This window comes from Papio anubis, chromosome 3 (genome assembly GCF_008728515.1).
Source record: "Papio anubis isolate 15944 chromosome 3, Panubis1.0, whole genome shotgun sequence".
NCBI classification, from domain to species: Eukaryota; Metazoa; Chordata; class Mammalia; order Primates; family Cercopithecidae; genus Papio; species Papio anubis.
The window spans coordinates 78,527,210-78,539,718 of record NC_044978.1 but is presented as its reverse complement, the minus strand read 5'-3'; the positions used below and the strand labels follow the sequence as shown (position 1 = coordinate 78,539,718).

Sequence of the window (12,509 nt, the reverse complement as noted above, 5' to 3'; positions counted from 1 at the left end):
CTATGTATTAATTCTCCTGCTCTCTGCCATGACAGTTCATCAAGAACTTGATCATCTTGGCTGGGCACAGTGGCTGGTGCCTATAATCCCAGCACTTTGGGAGGCCGAGGTAGGAGGTTTTCTTGAGCCCAGGAGGTCAAGACCAACTTTGGCAACATAGTGAGACCTCGTATCTATTAAAAAAAAAAAAAAAGAACTTGATCATTTTCACATTTCACAAAACATCACTAATTCATTACTTTGATGGCATTGTGCTGATTGTTATCTGGTAAGAAAATTAGCAAGTACTTTAGATGCCTTACTAAGAACCTTGTGAACTGGGGGATGAAAGATAAATTGCATAAAAATTCAGGATCCCACCACTTTAGTGCAGTTTCTGGAAGTTCAATAGGTTAGAGCACATCATAATATTCCCTCCAAAGTAAAAGAAATTTGTTGCACCTTGACTGACATGCCACAGAAAAAGATTATTTTAGTGGGTTTAGTAATCTTTTTTTTTTAATTTTGGAAGCAGTATATCTCACATTTGAGTATGTTACCTTAACCATTTACAAAGTCTTCCAGTTTCAAATAATGACCAGAATAAAAGAAGATTCTGTAGCAAGTCCAGGCTGCAGTACAAGCGTCCTTGGAATTCCTTTCTTATTTGAAACATGTGATCGATACGTTGTATTTTCATATAAGTAGATTTATCCACACAACTGCAAGTGCAAAGAAAATGTAGGACCTTGATTTTCTATCTGGTTATTCCCAAGAGTTCTCACACTGCTGGGTGATGAACCCGTGAGAGGGAGAACAACTGATGTTGACTATTTTTGTCTGCCCGTCTAATTTTTAAATGAGTTGTTAAACTAGAATTCTCATTTAAATAGTCTCTTGGAGTAAATGTTCAGTCTTCTAGAGTTCCTTCCCTACCTCATGCTCCTTCTGCATAGGGAGACATGCCACCTTTGTGGTGATGGAGAAAGAGACCTCTGATTTTTGCTGCTTTGGCCTTAAGGTGTTTACCTATTTTGGTCTGGGCCAGAGTCCATTGAGTTTTCATTGATCACATTTTACCTTCTGGTACACTATCTGTCATCCAGAGATGAAAGCAGTGGTCCCAGTCACTTGCTTCTGTTCATGAAGTACCTGTGCTGTATGTATGGTATTTTTGTTTTCCCATCATGTCTTCCAGCATCCCTGCCTCTTATTGCTAGGCTGAAGAAACTGATAGGACCCCATAAACAGGACCCACAAGTCAAAGGAACCAGGGTCGTTAGCTTAAACTCATTCATATATTCACCTCACCTTGTCTATGCTATGATGTACTATCACTCTCCCATGCCATTTTGGCATAGTGCAAATGTACATGCTGAACTACAGACCTGTTCTTAAGGGGTTGTGTTTTCCAGTTTCCCATGTGGCATGGACTTTGTTTAAGCTTGAGTTTTCTCCAGTCTCATTTAGGGTAAATTTCTATGTCAAGTATGTTAATAAAAACATATGTAATTTAGAAATATCTTTTCTCTTTGACAAAGGCTGACTCTCAAAGGCTCACAACTTAAGTTGAACAGTGATCCGTTTCTTGTAGTAATTATCTTATATCCTCCTAAAGATACAAAGGAATTAAGCCAATGGGTAGGATGCCATGGGGCAGCAAGACTTCAGTAACATGAAAATACATCTAATCTATCAGTAGTAGACATCTATTTTTGAGGTTCCCTTGTCACAGTGAATAAAATGTGTGCTGACCTTATTTGGAAACACTTTTTCAATAAAATATACACTTGTAAGGCCTTGGGCTAGAAATGCTACTCTAGGTATAGCCATGGCATACAATTAAACCTATCCATTTAGTCATTTAATTTATCTTGTACTTATTTGTGTTCTTAATTATTGTCAACTAATATAACCATATAGGTTACATTATAGGATTATTTCTTACAATCTAGGGAAGAGCAAACAACTGCCCTCCTATAGAATATAAGAGCATAGATACATTCTCTTAATTTACTGGCTTCTTTTAAAAATCCAGCTGGATAATAGGGAAGTGTGTGAAGTAGTCTATTCAATAAATGCTGTTTTAAAATATTAATGGTTAAAATTATGTGTTTTAAAATGGTTTTTGATGCTTCTAAAATAATTTAATTTTAAATGTTTTTATAATTTACAGTCCACTAGTCTTTAAAATCATAGGTTGTTCTTTAAAAACAGTTAAGCATATCAGAAAATTTCAAGTTGGCTTTCATCATTTGTCATATTTAATTAACTTTGTCAGTTGATACCTCAAGAATTGAATTGCTGGCATGAAAACTATTTTGTATTGGAATTTAGCTAAGGGTGAACATTATAAGTTCACTTTGAATTGTTTTTCTGTTTGGCTTCTCTTAGGTATTTGGATTTGCTCAAGGACACAAACCTTATTAAAACTCAGGATGTGTTTACAGTCATTCGATATATCTCATATAACAGCTATGGGAAGAACATGGCCTGGAATTGGATACAACTCAACTGGGACTATCTAGTCAACAGGTGGGATGATCTGATAATGGTCTGCTGTTCTCTTTGTTTCATACTATCTACTGGTTCCTCCATTTTTCTTTGGGCCACCGTCCCTGACATCTATACAATATCTAAAATGGCATATTATTAGAGGTAAAGGATCATGGTATTGTCCTTCCAGGGAAGCAATGTACTAGTTAATTTTAAGAACAGTTTTTTTCTGGAAATTATTGTTTCAACTGACCTATAGGATTCTGAGATCTGGAAGACTAAATTGCATTATTTTTAGTTTGGTTAAAACACGTTAATACAATTCTGCCTGTTGTGTTAATACCTAGCATAATGCCAGGCACCTATTTAGTTCTCAATTAATATTCGATGAAAGCTAGGTAAAAATTATTGGACCTGGGTTCAAATTAGAGTTCTATATCGTACTGAGCTTATATGGGTGATAACTATTACCTATCCTGACCAGACAATGAAAGTTCAAGTATTTTGAATGGTTCTTAAAAGGGAATTATATTTCCTAGGCAATAGAAGTTTTTAAATGGGAAACAGCAAGGACAAAAGCAAAATCAGTTAAAGAGATACTTTTCCAAACTTCATATTTCTTCAGCCTTGTGCAGAAGAAATATTGCTGCTCTTGGTTCTGATATTCTAAATATAATGCACAATTTCCATCCAAAAGGCAGTTCTTTAACAGAGTATAAAATAGAATAATATGTATAAATAATTCTATAAAATAGAATTAACATATGTCCCAAATAAATGTATAAACATTGATGAAAAGACCTTTACCATCTGTAATCCCTACATTAGGAAATAGCCTGTGTTACCGCCTCTTAATCTCTCCTGTCAATCCAGCAGCACTGCCTCATTGATAATGACTGCCTTATGAGAAATACCAACTGCAATGATAACTTTTAATTATTTTCTCTTTTCCACCCCACAACTCACCAGAGTGCTATTATCTCCATTTACATTTCTTTTCCTTCTGAGATTCAGATTCTATCTCTAGCTCCCAACCAAAATACAATGCATCGCTTCTGCCTGTTTGTGATAAATTTTTACCTTTTCTATTCTTGTAACTATTGGAGTGTCACTGTTCATCCATCTCTATGAAGACTGGTTAGTGTGCATGTGAGTGTGTGTGTGTGTGCGTGCACTCATGTGCATTGTTCATCTTTTATGATTGTTTAAATGAAATGCTTAATTTAGAATGAATGAATCTAGCTATTAAGAATATGTTATTATCTAGATGTAACAGTTTATATCATGCAAGGTAATACTCTCCATTTTGAAAAATATATGGCTAGTGATAAATACTGCATATTTTGTTTTAATTGAAAAGACCATAAAACTATCTCTTTTTTTGTGGTGTATGGTGCAAGAAACCTATGTAGATGAAGCACAAAATTTACTTTTGAGTTATTATGAAAAGATAAGTAAATAATGTTTTATTTTGCGTAATAAAATGGCCATTAACTTATCATTTATTGAATAAATATTTCTCAAGGCCTATTTGAGTAGCTTTGCTGTGATTTATTTCAAATAATGCATTTTTCATTTTTAAAAATTAGTTGTTACACTTCAAGAAAATTAAGAAGTAGAAAAAAAATAGGTTTTACCTTGTCATAAAGTTCATATACGTATGGCCTTAAAATAAATGTATTAGGCCTGATAAATTGATTGTTTTTCAAGATTAAAAAAAAGAAGATAAACTATTTCCAGAAGTACTCCACAACTTTTGACAAAGGCTTTTAGCATTTCTTCATAATCTAATGATCTCATTCTCATGAGATATTATTTCAAATGACCCAAACATAAAATTTCATAATAACCTCATGTCTAATACACACAAACACCCAATATTAATTGTACTTGGCTTGAATAAGCAGAATTTCCCCTTGAAAATTGGATAATAAAAATTAAACAAAAATGAGCCAAACTGTATCCAAATATTTCCAAACACTTGAATGTTTGCCAGATTTCAGGATGAATAGTTTTACTCTCTCCATTTCTGAACAATTTATTGTCATCCTGAAATAAATAAGCTTTTATTTAAATAAAGCTTTTGTCATGTGATTTTTATGACAACTGATGGCCACACTACTAATGTCCTTGCCAGTTTGAGACTTAACCGCAAAGTCCCAAAGATACTTCAGAAATTATTCTTTGCTTTTGTTTCTTCCAATAAACTCTTAGATGAAACGGTGAAGTTGAGTTGACTCAATAATAATGTGGTGTGATTTTAGCTTATGACGGTAGATGAAAAATTAAGTCAATAGGACATGATTGAAACCCTTCAAATACTACCTCATAAACCAAACAATTTAATAAGCACTTCAAAGTTTTGTGTGTATTAAAATTATTTCTTTTGGATAATGTAATAATACTTGTATAAATATTGAATCCAAGAAGACAATATATGTACAATTTTTTTCAAATTGTTTAAAATATAATTAGATCCTTATTTGAGTTTTCAAAAATAACCAATATGATAAGCAAGCAGTATATTTTCCCTTATTTTCTATGCTTTATATGATACTAGTTTACTGGGATGTACATATTTTGTTCTGGCCTTTCTGGTATTTAAACAAGTAGTTGCAATTTTCACTCAGTATGTTCATTGCTAATTTCTAAATATGTCCTTTAGACAAAACAAAAAAAAATTACAGAAATTATAGAAGGTCACTGAAAAAATTGTTTTATTAGCTGCAATTAGCAGGCTTTCTTTGAATCTATAGAATCTCATCAAAGCAACTCAGTGTGATTTGCTTTTTTAAATTCCTATTTTCTTATTGTAAAACTGATAGGTGTTTTTTGCACAATGCATATAAGCAAAAATGAGTATAAAAATTACCTGTAATGCAACCACCAAGAAATAACTCCTATTGTCATATTACTGTTTCTCCTTGAGTTTTTCTATGTCTGTTTACTTAATTTACAGAAATGGAAACGTATTATAAATATGGTTTATAACTTGCTTTTTTTCTCATCATCCTATATTGTGGGTGTCTTTTCATGTCTTTAAGTGTGCATCTTCAATGTTATTTTGAATGGCTTAATAATGTTTCAATTTGTACATATATCTTAGTTTACTTAGCCAATCCCTATATGTTGGACAATAGAACTGTTCCCTACAACTGTATGTAGTGTATTGATGAACAGTCTTTTACACGGAATCCTTTGCTGTTTTTTTAAATGTCCTTGACAATTTCTTTAGAATACAAGTAATAGTAGAAGTAATACTACTGGGTGAAAAGATGTGTTTATTTTTAGGGTTTCTGATAAATGTTGCAGAATTACCATTCTAAAAAATTTTGCTAGTAACTGCCTATTTTCCCAACCCTTTTCAATGCTTGGTGTTGTTATTTTTATGTATCTTTGCTAATTGAATATATGAAAACTGATATCTCATTTTAAATTACATTTCTTTCATCCAGTAAATATTGTGGAGAGCCTACTCTGTGCTAGGCATTATGACTGGCATTGGGGATGCAATAGTAAGGAGAAACAGACCTGGTTCTCTGTCCTCATGAAGCTTTGAGTAGAGACAAATTTTAAGTAAAGAGTCACACAAATACATGTATACTTTATTAGACATAAATTATTAAAGTATAAAAAAGTTCGGGTCTTAGGCAAAAATGTTATTCAAAATAGTAGACCATCTGAACTACATAAAGAAATAAATGAAAGAAAAGGAAAAACTGATGGTTTAAGAGATAGTAGGGGTGGGGATAGTCAAAGGACCAGAAATCCAGGTAAAGTGAAAGAACAGTCACAGTGGAAACTGAAAGATATAACATGCCATAGAGGGTGAATAAATTAACAATTTTAGAGGCAGATGACTTATGGATGATCACAAAGTATCTTAGGAGTTTGGTGGCTGAAGTCGAGTGAAGAAAATATCATTGAAAATAAGGTTAAAGAACTAAAAGAAGAGATGGTATATCATTCATCTGTGTGGACCTGGAAATTACCTAGGATGATGGCATGGCTTGGAGGAGTGAGGTACCAAAATGTATCATTAAATGTGAGGGAATAACATAAGGGAACAGAGGTTTTTAAAGAGGGTGGAGGAGTGCTGGTCTGGAAGCAGCAATGGGGAGCATGAGCACACTGACTCCATTTCCTGACCTGATGCTACAAAGGTTGTGGGAATATAAACATTCTCTAAGTGAGAATGAGAAGTAATGTTCCCTGTAAAGGAACTAGGTGTAAAGGCTAGGTGAAAGGATTTGAGAACCTGGGGAGATTTAGGAAATGTGTCAGAGGCAAGAAAGTACATGTATTTAGGGGCAGCGTTACTAATGCCTCAGAATCACATTTTAGATAATGACTGATGACATTAGGGATGAAAAACATATTGGCTTTAAATTCAGTGGCGTCTGTGATAAGAGTGGGCACGGCCTGGTACGCTGAAATCATGCTTGATTACTAGAACATTTTATTCTTTTCCCATTGGTACATTTTCATTCCTTTGCTAAATTCATGCAGGCATATTTCTCCCTGTTACCAATTTGGAAGGGTTCTTTACATGGCAAAAATATTTGCTCTTTATCATATATGTTACAACGATTTGTTCCCAATTAGTATTTGGCTTTTAATTTTGTATATGGTAGGATTGTGTGTGTGTGTGTGTGTGTGTGTGTGTGTTTGTATAAAACTCTTTTGTTGCCCAGACTAGTCTTGAACTCTTCAGCTCAGTGGATCCTCCCATCTCAGCTTCCCAAGTCACAGGGATTACAAGGGCAAACCATCACCTCCCAGCTCAGTATAAAATTTTTAATTTGCATAAAACAAACTATCAGCTTTTATCTTCATGATTTCTGCTTTTGCATATATATGTGTGTATATATATGAAGGGAAACATTTAATATTTATATAAAATTATATATATGTACTATATATATAGCTATATAAATTTTTTTTTGAGACAAGGTCTCACTCTGTCACCCAGGCTGGAGTGCAGTGGCACAATCTTGGTTCACTGCAGCCTCGACCTCCCCGGTTCAAGCAATCCTCCCGCCTCAGCCCAGCAAGTAGCTGTGACTACTTGTGGGACGCACACCACCACATGCCCAGCCACTTTTTGTATTTTTGTTAGAGATGGGGCTCACCATGTTGCCCAGGGTAGGCTCGAACTCCTGACCTCAAGCCATCTGTCCACCTTGACCTAGCAAAGTGCTGGGATTACAGGCGTGGGCCACCGCACCCGGCCTGTAATAATTTTTAAATGTAAAATTTATCCTATTGCTGTGTACATATTTTCTTGTGTCCCTCCTCAACATTCCAGGGGTTTAAGGTTTATACATAATTTTGTGGGTTTCTTGCACTGTGACTAGTTGTGATGAGATTTTTTTACCTCTATCACAACCATTTGTGGTCTATAAGGAAACTTCTGATTCTTGCTCTTTATGAAAGAAAATGCAAAAAGAACAGGGATAGAATATCATCTTTTTTTATATATACTTTAAGTTCTAGGGTACATGTGCACAATGTGCAGGTTTGTTACATATGTATACATGTGCCATGTTGGTGTGCTGCACCCATTAACTCATCATTTACATCAGGTATATCTCGTAATGCTATCCCCCCTCCCTCCACCCCACAGCAAGCCCCGGTGTGTGATGTTCTCCTTCCTGTGTCCAAGTGTTCTCATTGTATCATCTTTAAAATTCTATCTTGGAACTTAGCTTTAGGTTTCTTTGCTTAGGCAGACTGATATAGATCATAACTCCCACATGCCAGCAACTAATAAAGCTTTTTGAAAGCAGAATAAATAGCCTATATTTAAATTTCAGTACCAGCAGGAAGATGCATAGAGTATTAGGATAACGATGCTGGAGGTGTTCTGCCATAACGGAAACATAGAAAGGCAGCCGCTGAAAGGGCGTGTGTGGGTAATTAGTTCTCACTACGGTGAGACTCCTGAAGTGAGTGGTTCAAGTTGTGAGTGTGGTTCTGCTTTGTGAGGCCAGGCCAGTATCCTATCTGCATGGCTGAAGCCGTATCACTGGTATGTCCATGTTCGAGCTTGGAGGAACGGGAGAAAAAAACCAAGAAGTCTGGGCAAGCAATTTCCCTTTATTTAAGCAAAGAGGCTGCAGTTGAACGTTGTGCTAATGTTCTGTTGGTAAGAATTGATTACCTGTGGACACCTAGCTATGAGAGAGCCTGAGAAAGTCTCTAGCAGAGTGCTCATGTGTGCAGAAAAAAAAGAAAAGATTTGGGGATGACAACAAGCAGTCTTCCATATCTGAGAGGATTGTGTCAATTTGTCTACAAAAAGAAGTGCAGAATTTACTAAGAATTTATCTTGAATTTAATGATTTGAAGTAAAATGGGTTTTCTTACTGTGTTTTGCTTACTTTGAAAGTTACTTTTACACACTATGAAATAAGAAGGAAACATCTGCATTTAGAGAAAATATGTAACATTCTGAGCACTTACACTTCCTTTTCCTCTAAATTTCTCTCCAGATTTACACTCAATAACAGAAACCTTGGCCGAATTGTCACAATAGCAGAGCCATTCAACACTGAACTGCAACTGTGGCAGGTATAAAGATAAATTCCTCTGCATTTGTCCAAGAAAGAACAGAATGAAATACTTTTAAAAAATTGTACTTTAAGTTCTGGGATACATGTGCAGAATGTGCAGGTTTGTTACATAGGTATACATGTGCCATGGTGGTTTGCTCACCCTATCAACCCGCCATCTAGGTTTTAAGCCCCCCATGTGTTAGGTATTTGTTCTAATGCTCTCCCTCCCCTTTCTCCCCACACCCTGACAGGCCCTGGTGTGTGTCGTTCCCCTCCCTGTGTCCATGTGTTCTCATTGTTCAACTCCCACTTATGAGTGAGAACATGCAGTGTTTGGTTTTCTGTTCCTGCGTTAGTTTGCTGAGGATGATGGTTTCCAGTTTCAACCATGTCCCTGCAAAGGACATGAACTCATTCTTTTTTATCGCTGCATAGTATTCCATGGTGTATATGTGCCACATTTTCTTTATCCAGTCTATCATTGATGGGCATTTGGGTTGGTTCTAAGTCTTTGATATTGTAAATAGTGCTACAATAAACATACATGTGCATGTGTCTTTATAGTAGAATGATTTATAATCCTTTGGGTATATACCCAGTAACGGGATAGAGTGAAACTATTTTTCCAAATAGAAATGATATTTTCTGAATTCAAATCACAGAAGACAATGAGAAAGAGAATTCTTTTTGGTTTTATATTTTTTAATTGTATACATTTAAAGTGTAAACATGTTTTTATTTATCTGGATAAGTATATATAGTGAATTGAGAAATAATTCTTGTATCTAATAAAATGTACGCCTATTTTTTTTCTAAACATAAAACAATTCAAAGAACCTCTAAGACAGTTTAAAAGCTGAGAAAGTTGAGGCCGGGGGTGCTGAGAAGGCCACACCAGACAGTTTAGCTCACGAAAGCATGGGCAGAAAGTCTCGCCTCTCCTGTAAACGTAACTCTGGAATAAGTTGGTCAAGATTTGATTCCATTCAGAATTCATAGTTTTGCAATTTCAAAACTAATCTCAAATCTTTCAGGTTTCAAATATCTAAAGTCCAAAGGAGGAAATGTCTGTTAATGTTGAACAAGTAGAGATTGTATGAAGTTTCAATATCTGTGTGTTAGATATTAGAATGCTAAGAGTTTTCTGTACGTTAAAAACCAAATTATTCTTATTTTTATAGCAAATAATCCTAGTATAGTTGAGTTTGGGTAGGGCTTTGGAGGTCAGAGGGAGGACGGCACTAATTTTAACAAACATTTGTTTTATGAGTCCTTAATAAGTGAACTGAAAGTACATTAAAATACTCCAGAATCCTGGAGTGAAAGGCTAAGCAAAACCATCGCTCCATAGGTCAGACTTTCCAGGGAACGCTTTGGGGAATTCAGAGAAAAGAGAGAAAGCAGCAGAAACATAAATGGGCATGCTAGCAATTGACATGCTGCCATCCTTCCCCAAAATATCAGAGCCTATTTTGGCTTGACATGCCGCAGGGATCCAAAAACCATGGGTAACAATTGCTAATCTGAGAGATGGGTTCAGTCTGAATGATGTGCCAGAGGTGTAGCTCAATGTTGTACAGTGATACTGAATTTCTAGGTAAGAAGGAAGCAAATCCAGTTTGTGAATGAAATTCTTGAAGACTAATTTGGCTATAAATCACAATCCTAATTACTCCTCTCTCTTTTCTAGATGGAGAGCTTTTTTGCAAAATATCCGCAAGCTGGAGCAGGAGAAAAACCTAGGCAACAAGTGCTGGAAACAGTGAAAAACAATATTGAGTGGCTAAAACAACATAGAAACACCATCAGAGAATGGTTTTTAAATTTACTTGAGAGTGGTTAACGTGTTCAAATGTTAGAGTTTAATTTTGTGAATCTATTATTTCTCCTCTTAAGCATTTGGTGGCCTAATTTACAAGCACGATGGAGAGAGCCTTATAAACAGATAATGTTTTTACTAAGCGCTGTGTTTATATGTCTTGCAAAGCCTTTAAATTGTTCCTCTTTGTTTATGAAGAAAGATACTAATAGAGTATTTAATATACTCAGGGATTTCTTCTAAGTGTACTTCATAGGAGATTCTTTACAAACTGAAGATAATGTAATAGTTATTTTAATATCTTTAAATATCATTCTTTGTATCTTGAATCTGTGAAGTAGAACAATTTGGTCTTAGCTTTACATTTTTAGTACCAAAGAAACACCACTTAATCTTCTCTCTTGATTGATTTTTAAAGTTTAAATACCAGTACTTGAGGGACCAATATTACCATCTTAATCTTTATTTTATTATTCAGAATTACACAGACCTAATATCATTTTATTCACATATGTCTTACTACTTTAAATCCTACCAAAGTAACCTGGGCTTAAGTTTTACTTGAGGATCGCATGAATTAGCCAAAAGAATGGCTGACTGTTGCCTTTGCTCTTATAAAATCAACAAGAGAACTCTCCTCTCCTTTTAAAAATAAACCTAAATGATTATCTTGAAAAAGTATTGTTTTCCAGTGTCACTTTACTCTTGAATAAAAATGACTGCAGTGTTCCCCATATAATTTAACACATTGCAAATATGATTCAAGAATCTGGCCTTTTTCATGCTTGGTACTCTCTTATCTTGCTCTATTCCTTACAAAGCTCCTTCAAATATGCTATGAAATTAAAGGGAACATAGTGCTTAACTCTGCTCCATGGATTTTAGAGGAAAAAAGCTAAATAATTGGAAACTGTTCAGGAAAGAGAGAAGGCAGATTATTTCTTAAAACTAAATGGAATTAGAATTTAGCTTTGACTTCACCTAGCAATCTAAGTGTGAAAATGGGGAGACCCGTGGGCATCCCCAGCATGACTCTGCATGTCTGAGCATATATCTCCTTATAGATCAATTTTATGTATAAACCCTTAGATCCTAATCCATACAGAATAGCACTGATCAAATTTATATGCATGACTTGATTAAAGACATCAATTTCATAGAAGCTGGTGGCAAGAATATGTTTAATATGGCACTTGATGCCTCCTAGATCCATAATGTAAGTCCAATAGGCAGAAAAGATGGTAAGTTACTATGTTTCAATCTGCTATATCTATAAAATCTAAATTTATTTGGAACTTTCAAAAATGTAAGGTAATTTGGAATCGGCTTGATGAGAATTGAAGCATATGGAAACAAAACCTTAGCTTTAAGTTTATTTATACAATAATGTGCCCTAATCATGTACTCTGAAACTTTATAAATTTTCCTGTTGCTGTTTCTTAATTATCACTTCTCAATCCATACAGCCAAACTAGTAAATTCAAATGTAGACTGGGTTGTGGGTGGCAGATATAGAAGAAGAAATTTCTAGACCAAAAAAAATTAAATATGATTTTAAATTATTTCAGAAGCAAAAACATATTAACATCATAACTTACCAGAAAAACCCCACTATCCTCATAAGACTTAACTTAAAATTCTGACCACAATCAGAACCA

The 12,509-nt window shown here is 34.9% G+C and overlaps 1 protein-coding gene across 2 annotated transcripts in view; it reads left to right on the top strand.

Annotated features, from left to right (window-relative positions):
- The window catches only part of ENPEP (glutamyl aminopeptidase), an 82,799-nt gene extending 71,214 nt beyond the window's left edge, over window positions 1–11,585 (top strand). For both annotated transcript variants that reach the window (XM_009207373.3, XM_003899094.4), the window contains 3 exons: window positions 2,374–2,514; window positions 8,970–9,048; window positions 10,723–11,585. In XM_009207373.3, the coding sequence (XP_009205637.2) occupies window positions 2,374–2,514; window positions 8,970–9,048; window positions 10,723–10,875 (373 nt within the window). In that variant the 3' untranslated portion in view covers window positions 10,876–11,585. The remainder of the gene's footprint in view (window positions 1–2,373; window positions 2,515–8,969; window positions 9,049–10,722) is intronic.
- The last annotated feature ends 924 nt before the right edge of the window (window positions 11,586–12,509 follow it).